The sequence below is a fragment of the Henckelia pumila genome, chromosome 2 (genome assembly GCF_033568475.1).
Source record: "Henckelia pumila isolate YLH828 chromosome 2, ASM3356847v2, whole genome shotgun sequence".
In the NCBI taxonomy this organism is placed as follows: Eukaryota; Viridiplantae; Streptophyta; class Magnoliopsida; order Lamiales; family Gesneriaceae; genus Henckelia; species Henckelia pumila.
This window is the reverse complement of record NC_133121.1, coordinates 200,602,896-200,612,343: the sequence shown is the minus strand read 5'-3', so window position 1 is coordinate 200,612,343 and position 9,448 is coordinate 200,602,896. Positions and strand designations below refer to the sequence as shown.

Sequence of the window (9,448 nt, the reverse complement as noted above, 5' to 3'; positions counted from 1 at the left end):
TTCAAATCGAATATATAAATCACTTACTTCAAACAATTTCATATAGACAAACTCATGTCTTTCAAGTAATATTGAAAATAAATTAAATCATTCAAATTCACATTCAATATCAAATAATCAAATAAACATGCAAGTATGTGATTTTAATCGGGAACTCGAGAATCTCAAAATCGCTCGAGTATTCATTCCCTTAAAAATCGACATCAGCTCATACCTCAATTTTTCAAGTCTGGAAAAGTCCAATCCCTAAACTGCTGATCTCTGCCTTTAAATATCCTCGACTGGCTTTCAATCTGCGAAAAATCACATAATATACAAAAGTCAACCTTAGTCAACTCTGGTCAAACTTTGACCAAGAATTCGTCAACTTTATCGCGTTCTCACCGCTTCACTGTTTCGAATCTCGACTCAAAACTTGGATATTTGGATCTATCACGTCGAGACGATAAAAAATGGTTAACTCGCCGGAGGTCGCCGGAAAATCAGAGAAGACGGTGGCGACGCGGCGGCGATGTCAAAACTGCTCCAAAAATTATGAAATTTGGCAGGCTTGTCGAGCTCAACGACACGATTCCAACCATATAAGCCACGACCGGAACGGAGGTCCGAAGCGGCGGCGATCGAAGAAAAACAGGGCGGTGGCGGTTTAAAAACTCTGATCTGCACCAAATATGCAGAAATAATCTACCAAAAGCTAGGGAAATGTTCTACCCATCATCAACTATCATTTAGCAACTCGAAAACTAACAAAAACGAACTCGAAATAGCGAAATCAAATCGAAGAAGACGATGAACAGTACCGAGAAAATTCTGTGAAGATTTTGTTTGTTCATTCTCACTTTTCCGGCGATCCAACCGTTTGATCTTTGATTTCTTTACACCAATAGCTTCTTCTTGATGTTGGCTACAAAGTGACAGATCGGATCTTTGATCGGAGCTTTGGTGAACGTCCAGAAAAATCAAAAATGTTGACTACTACAGTAAAGTCGAGAAAATGGGAAAAATTGAGGAAAAAATCTTGATCCGTGTTTTCTCAGTGTGAGTTTTCTATTTATAGTAACCCAATATTTTCGGGTCTCGGACTAATTTATTTGATACCCAACTGGTAAAAATTAGTCTTAAATCTGATATTTTCCGGTACACACACCCAAAATCAATAACATCATTTTTTTGAAATTATACACTTTGACCAGTCAATTGAACTCATAAATTTCCAATTTAATTTAAGTCCAACTTAGACTCGGACCAGTCATCTCAGTCAATATTTTCCCAAATTAAATTTATCTGGCATAAATAATTATTTTTATTTCGATATCTCAATAATTATTTCAAAATGCCAAATAATACCAGATATCCAGAAATAGTCAAATTCATTGATTAACTGATATGTGTATTTTATAAATACACTCTATAATGTCATTAGCAATAATAATTATTTCATCAACTCAATAATTATTTTAATTTCTAATTAATTCGATAATTAATTTTTGGGGCGTTACAATTCTCCCCCTCTAAGAATTGATTTCGTCCTCGAAATCGCATGCAATCTGAGCACATCAGATAAAGATCTGAAAGAATCTGTACTCAATCTCATTGCAATAAAGAGATTCGGATATCTCTAACTCATATCATGTTCTATCTTCCAAGTGATTTCTTCGACCTTCTTTAAGTCATTATACTGAAACAACTAGAATTGACTTGTTCTAGAACTACTTCTCTTTCGGTACGTAATCTGTATCTGTCATCGATTATCGATCAATCAAAGTAATTCAAAGTCTCATTCAATTCAGTCTCATCTCGCTAAAGTATAAAGGAACGAATCTTGTTCCATTATTAAAGTCTGAATCAAGACTTACAACTCTGACACATCTGTCTCGCACTGTTCTGATTCTATTCGGAATCATAATCACTTTCTTTGACATCTATGACCACATCAGGTCAAATCGTACTCTATCGCTGATGTATTTCACAATCATCATTTTCGAAATGAGAAGAAAATTTGCAGTACTCATCGTATCTCGCTTCGAAAAGAGTCATCTCTAAACTCTTCTGGTATTTGTTTTTTTTTTAGAACAATCAACCAAATCATGAATCTAGCCAACTAGTGCAAACTCTAGCACTACGGCTCATGGAATATCCTCCCAAAACCATGAACATTCTGCTCTAGCTGTCTGTCGGTCTGAAATAATATATTATACTCTGATAAGGCGCGGAAAAAAAAGTTTCTTGAATATCTAACTCTGACTTAAATTCAGTTATCAGATTTTAGTTGTCTGTCAATTAATAATGGATCAACCAAGAATACTAGATTAACGAAGATCAAATTATAACTTGACTGGCTTACGCCATTCGTCGAATCACTAATCGAATGTAACCATCTAATGGTTCTAAAAGTTCTCGGTGCTCAACATCTCTAGTCAGGAAACACCATTCCCAACACTGTGTTGTCACAGCAAATTCCGAATTTCTCCCCGGGAGAATCTAGTTGAAACAAAGCTATACACCAACGTAACTGCTTAACACGATTTCCAGACTGGTCATCCTTCCCATGTTCCACCAAAGCAAACGAGCTTCCCAAGCATCACTTTGAATTCAGCCCACCATGTCTAGTGTGAATCACAGTCCACGTTTCATAGTATAACTCAACACTATGTCATAAAGGAACTCTCATCTCATAAGAATCATGTCACAAAATCATTTCTTGACCATTGGTCTGCGAAGCCATGCATACATTTCAATGGAGGTCATCACAACTCTGATGATCTTCATCTCGACAATAGTTTATTCAGCCATGAATTTCAATCGATGGACACACTCCTGATAGTTATACATACTTGCAATCACTGTACACACATCAAGACTAAGGAAAGCTTCCACCAATATGTTCGACTGGGACAGTACACAGTGCACAGACATATGGAAACGCTTCTTATTCCGTCTCGAAACTCGACAGTCATTGCACCTGGTATAACTCACCTTGGAGTCTGCTGACACCATCATCAATAGCTACCTTTCACGCACCTTACCATTGTCCATTGCTAAAACGCAATATCCTTGACAAATAGTCTGCACGCATGTGACTCACTGACTGGAAAGAACGAATTCGATCCGTCCCGATCTTGTGGAGTCTTCGATCCCAAAGGCAATCCTCGTTGTCTACTAAGTCGATCCTTGACTATCTCAGTCACCTCAGAGATATCGCGCATCACTCGCTGAAAGATTAGTGACACCACTTGCTACACCTCTAAAACTAGATCCTAGCTAATGTCACATATTACGATCAGACAACTGATGTTTTCTCGCTAATGTCCATTAAATTTTCCAACTATAGATGCCATCACAGGAACACTTCATTGAATTGTTCGATTGACAACCTTCATTATTGTTGTTCAATGGAAAACTCCCACATGAAGCAGAAATCTAGAACCCTTCCGTTACTCGACCCGAGTATGCGATTGCTATCACTAAACAATTGCTGGAATTAATATCAGTTCCTCCTTAGAAAAATACATTATACTGGTAACTACCAATTCCTTTCTTGTCTCTATCGTCAAGTTAGCGCCTAACTTGATGATACAAGTACAATTGCAATCGTTCCCGATTACAGCAATCCCAAAAGATTCACCTCTGGCAACCCTAGAGATTCTAAATCATCCAAATTTCCGAATGCTCTGAGATTGTATCAGATACAAATCTCCTTAAGCACTACGCGACAAAATACTATCCCAAGTATTTCTTAATTGCTACACCTTGATCATCATTGATTGGCTTAACCAATCAAACTCGACGATCTACTTAGGCTCGCACTCATCAGATCACCATTGGTCATCTATCTTACGTGGCTAGATCAATCTTAGTTCCGTTGCCACAACGAACTATTCACAACACTTGGAATATCCAAATTGCTCTGGTTTCAACACACTCATACTTGATAACCAGACAATAGCTATTAGTAGTATTTCGACACAATCTCGTGCCTTACTACTGACAGCTGCCTTGTGTACTAAACTTAATCACCCTAACTCTGACAGATTCATACAATGCCTAACGCAATCACTGGACTCACTATCCTTGCCTCGTTCATTCATGATGAACGCCACTGTTCGTCAAGTCCAAGAATTACTACTAATGAATCCCAAAGATTCCCAAAAATCTCCGGACATGCTCTTGATTATATCCCTCGCTATGATTGTGTAACAATTCAAGACTGAGACAGCTTACCATGATAACCCACCTGGACAACCACCAAAGCTTCATGGTTATAGGTCATGCTTCCCTCAAGCCTTAAATAGTTTTGTACAATCCTTAGCATCTGATATAATCCGTCGCAGATGAAGTCAATCATCATGGAGTAGTCCTCGTATTCGAGTCGAAGTCTCGAAACATCATCCCATCCAATATCTTGGATGATTCCTATCACAGGGAAACTGTAACCACAAACTCTAATGACAACCCCTAGTCATCGCTGGTAGAAATCCATCTACCTACTAGATCCAAACGTCTAGCAGTAACCCAAAGGTTAAAACCTATCTGCTCAGAGTACACACTCGTCAAGAAAATCCTTCCAAGACTGGTTGTAATAGCAGAACACTCAACCTATAACTCTGGCACACCAGACGATATCGAATCATCAATATCAAACCTGATACATATTCCAAGGTCATACCTCGTCGTGACTGTTACCAAAACTCTAGACTGAGTAGTCTTCCCACCGCCATCCCCTGAAGCACAAAGGCTCCCAGGTACATCGACATAGGGTCGCGCCTCCTCATGTCAAATCATGGTCATAGTCCACAACTCTCGGCATATACTGGACTTGACATCTTGATGAAAACTCATCATCACAAGTCTCAACTTAAAGAAGGTTCGACAGCCTACTATTATAAGGAAACAACCTAAAACACAACTCAGCCCACTGATGAATCAACTCATCGTTGACATTAACTTAGTCCACTGACTAACTAGGTCAATCCTAGAAAAACATCTAGACTAACAGCAAGTCAAACAGTCACACACTACAAGAAAAACGCTAAAAGACAACGGATAATATCCGTTGTCATAGAGGTGAAAAACTGTTGTAACTAATGGTGTTGTTAAAAACACGCTCAACGACAACAGATATCTGTTGTCGTTGATCTCAAAGACAATGGATTTTTGTCGTAGTAAAAATCCGTTGTCTTTATGTCAAAGACAACGGATTTTATCCGTTGTCGTAGGGAAAATCCATTGTCTTTGAGATCAAAGACAACGGATTTTATTCGTTATCGTTGAGCGTGTTTTTAACATCATTAATTACAACAATTTTTCACCCCCTTTTCCATATAAAAATGCAAAAAAAAATTAAAAAATTAATATACAAATTTCAATTTTATAAATGAACCAAAATTTAAAATTTCAAAAATAAAATTTCATATACAATTTTTTAGTATTACAAATCATTCAAAATTAAATTCTAATGTTATGCATACTACAAAAAAATACAAAAAATTAAATATACTTCGATGGAATCAAATGTAGCTTTCAGATGAATTCTTGGACGACCCAATAAAGCGTGCCTCGGTTGCTCACGGTTGCTCACTCATCTCTTGGAGCAGAATCTAAAGCTAAACTTCATTAGTTACAAGAGATTTAAATAATTGAAAAAACAATAAGAAATAATTATCAGATGCTTTACCACTGCAGAATAAAGTGAAGCCAGAGACCTAACTTCAGCTTCAGCAAGTTCGAGGAAGTCCTTTAGTGTCTAAACATTGATCGCGGAAATTCAGTTAATGCAACAAACTAATTTACCAGAATAATGATGAAAAAATATCAATATGCATGTTAAGTACCTTGTAAAAGTTCTTTGAACAAGGCCATCATTTTCAGAAGCACTCAATTCTTGCACAACCTTTTCGAGCCCTTTGCTGATAGCTTGCATTTCCTCTGCCAAATACTTCAACTGCAAAGTTCACAATATTCAAACTATTTCTCAAGATGTTTTGATTGGTATGCAATATAGACAAGCTACACAGAATAGCAGGAGCCAATTATTTTACCCCAATAAAACATAACACTGCCTAATGCTAATTTACAGCTGCACTTGATATATAGATCAATGCCCAACTCAACAAAAAAATGATTATAATCACCTGTATAAAGAAGAAGAAGAATAAGAAATATGCATTTCAGTAAAAGTTGCTAATTTGAAGCAAACTTCTACGTAGACGAAGGGAAATTTCACATGTTCTTTGCGATCAAGAAAATTACCATTAAGAAATAGCATTCTTGTATCTAGGTGTGACGCCACGCCACACACTGCAAAAAATAAAATGAAATGAAAATTGAAGATGATCTTATTAGCTCAAAATAGGAAGAGAAACTTATTTAGCTTTTCTGCAAATGTTAGTCCATTCATCATTTTGTCCCACGAACTCCTGTGGGGAAAACCCTTCCAAAGGCATTTAGGTCCGAGCACATCGGACGACCAATGGCAGGTCAAAATTTTCTCTGACATAATTTGGTCCACGTAGGAGAAATGATTAAAAGGGTTCACAACTATAATCTATTTGAGCATACAACTAGAGCAATGATGCAGAAAACTAAACTTGGTGACAAGACAAAAAATAACTAGATATCAAATTAATAAGGACCTTTCCTTTTCTCTACACACATAAATAAATATATTTAAACTTAATCAATAAAACATAAAAGATTTAAGCATAAAATAATTTGAAATGCCATAATAAAGAGATGATTGTAAAGACACATAAGAAATAAAGAAAAATTTCATGTGCAAAAGCACAACATAGTTTTCGAAAAGAGAATATAAACACATAACTAGAAAGACCAACAATTCAATTATCAACCTGAAACAAGGAATATGGAAAAATATGAAAAAAAAATTAATTGGGAAAGATACCTGAAGAAGATCAAGTGCATTGCAAACTCTGTTCGACTGTGCAGGAGTCAGGTTTGGTGGTGATAAGACCAGATAAATTGAGACTATTTCCTAAATGTTACAAGGAAATCACACCGACATCAATCAATAATTGATATAACACCCAAATGCTTAAGTTTAAGACATAAATGTTAAAAAGAAATTAAAGCACAAAACAGAGTGAATCCACGGAAAAAAGAAAAAAACAAAAGCACTCTTCATTTTATGTAAAACTTGAAACAAATTACTCATGACAACCACATGACAAACAATATCGTGTCTCCTAGTATTACCTCGTTATAATAAACAGTGAGAGATTCAAACAATTCATCCAAACACCAATTTAATTGGAATATTCTTTAATTTCAATAGATTTAATGGATATGATTTAGAAATCAGAACAAATATGGGAAAAATACATAGCAATAATGCAGTCTCATATGTTAAGTTTGGTCGGCATGTTTTCTCAGTTCCAATAAATGCCATCAAGCTATGATGAGGTCTAGAAAATGAAGTAATTTCAGCAATATCAAATAGGGGATGAAAATGAAATGCGATCTCATAAAGCAAATAAATTCAACGAAAAGAATTTAAATATCTTCAAAATCAAACAAGAAGTTAAAACTTATTCTTCACGCACGGAAAACACAAAATTTTGGATCAAAATCTCTTAAATTCCACAAACTCAACAAATTATGGTCATAAAATGAGACATAAATAAGCTAAATGTTGTAAAAAAAATCACGTTCATTAAATAAATAAATAATACCATTTTTGGACATTAAAAAATTGATGAAAATAACTCTAAAAGCATGGTCAGGTTAAAGAAGGTATAAATGATAAAAATCAAATATTTATATTTTTCGACCAAAAATAAATAAATTTTATAAGGAACAAATTTGATGGTCATATTTCAAAAATCAAAAATAAGAAATGAAGAACGTGGTTGTTTTACCAGCAGTATCCCACAGGCCAAGATTCACAGAGTTCCCATCTGGAAAACTGAATAGCACCAAGCCGATTCCTTTTTTAAAAAAAAAAATCAAAAGCTTACAACTTCCTTTTAACACATCCCAAAAGACCTCTTATTTGCTCTGCCAACTCAGCTATTTTTCTAACGCACATCAAACATACATACTCAGTCATTCCAAATCAACATAACAAACCCAAAAACAGATGTCCAAAAAAAAACCATGTTTCCTAAGAAAAAGCAGAGCAAATAAAAAAATCCCATTCAAAAAATTAAAGACATCAAACCAGTGATACAGGAATACAAAAAATTCCAAAAACCCATATCCCAAAATTTGTTACATATCAGTCAAGAATAGAAAAAGCACCTTAAAAGAGGTTACTTGGCTAAAGCTGAACCTGAACCTGATTTGCTCAAAGCACAAAGCGAACTGTTAACGCCGTCTAGTAAGCAAACTCTTGATCGTCATATTTAGATAAAGTGAGTCGAGACAAAGACTTCACAACTTGAGGACAAAGGACAAAGATGGTAAAACAGAAGCAGGTTTGCTAGAAAGTTTCGAAACGTTATTAACCTGAAAATAGCTAAAAAAAACTGGCTCAAATCCTGGTTTTTGCCTGCTCATCCCACAAGAAAAGCTCCGGTGCTGTGAGTCTCGTCAGTTTGAGAAGGATTGAAATTGGAGGTCGGAAGGATCTCTGCAATGCATAATAAAAAAACATCACATGAAGATAAGCTCAAGAAAGAACCCAAAAAAAGAACATAAAACAAAGGTATCCAATATTTGACCCTTTTTCTCCATACGATAATCACCAAACACCCCAAAAACAATTAAAACAATATTTATTCCAAAAAATAAACAAAACCTCCAGACCAAACCTCAAATCGTAGCTATGAAATGCATAGTAAAAAACATCACATGTACAATAGTAACTCTAACACAGAAGATGAGCTCAAGACGGAACCCAAAAAATGAACAGAAAACAGAGGTATCCAATCTTAACCCTTTTTCTCCACCCATTCACCGAAAGCCCAAACAACAGTAAACCTAAACCTCAACATCTACTAAAAGACCACGAAGAAAGAGAACTAAGCAACAAAACTTACACAGCGATGGTCGCGACAGTGCAGTTTCGATACAAACTGTAAACTCGAGATTCAAGTCACGATTGGAGTTGTTAAGGCTTGGGCTAGCTGACAGGATGAGCTGGGTCGAAGGGTCGACGGGTTGGGGCTAGGGTTTGGGATTCCTTTTTCTTTTCTTTTTTCCATTCTTCAGCGTGTAGCGTGTAGTACTTGTGGGTTATGTGTATATATATAATATCATTATATTTATATTAATTTATTACATTTATATTAATATATATTATATATATTTAAAAAAAACCAAAAACAACGGTTTACAAAAAGTGTTGTCTTAGAATACATAAAACAATGCAAAATGACAACGGTTAAAAAACACCGTTGTCGTAAATGTTCAAAAAGCACGCACATAAACAACGGTTTTAATCACCGTTGCCGTAGACCCCAAAAAAACACGCACATATAAGACAACGATT

The 9,448-nt window shown here is 35.7% G+C and overlaps 1 protein-coding gene across 23 annotated transcripts; it reads right to left on the bottom strand.

Annotated features, from left to right (window-relative positions):
- Positions 1–5,362: 5,362 nt before the first annotated feature.
- LOC140880912 (formin-like protein 14) lies at positions 5,363–9,151 on the bottom strand. 23 transcript variants are annotated; one of them, XR_012149755.1, is made up of 10 exons: positions 8,997–9,151; positions 8,464–8,587; positions 8,257–8,293; positions 7,875–7,943; positions 6,902–6,991; positions 6,250–6,297; positions 6,039–6,131; positions 5,832–5,941; positions 5,675–5,743; positions 5,363–5,597 (listed from the first exon to the last, which is right to left on the bottom strand). XR_012149755.1 is itself a non-coding variant. In XM_073285775.1 (6 exons), exons 2-5 carry the CDS (start codon positions 8,512–8,514, stop codon positions 5,737–5,739), a joined length of 258 nt encoding a protein of 85 aa, XP_073141876.1. In that variant the 5' UTR covers positions 8,515–8,587; positions 8,997–9,151; the 3' UTR covers positions 5,363–5,597; positions 5,675–5,736. The 23 variants fall into 23 exon arrangements, 1 of the variants encoding a protein (XP_073141876.1); XR_012149748.1 differs by having other exon boundaries at positions 8,257–8,587; XR_012149756.1 differs by lacking the exon at positions 7,875–7,943 and having other exon boundaries at positions 8,257–8,332.
- Positions 9,152–9,448: the final 297 nt, after the last annotated feature.

Excerpts from the sequence above, each read along its gene's own strand:
- LOC140880912 (XM_073285775.1), bottom strand. The coding sequence starts at position 8,514 with ATGAGCAGGCAAAAACCAGGATTTGAGCCAGTTTTTTTTAGCTATTTT. Across the intron at positions 6,992-8,463 it reads TTTTTTTTAGCTATTTTCAG|GAAATAGTCTCAATTTATCT; the intron begins GTTAATAACGTT and ends TGTAACATTTAG. Across the intron at positions 5,942-6,901 it reads ATGCACTTGATCTTCTTCAG|TTGAAGTATTTGGCAGAGGA; the intron begins GTATCTTTCCCA and ends TGAACTTTGCAG.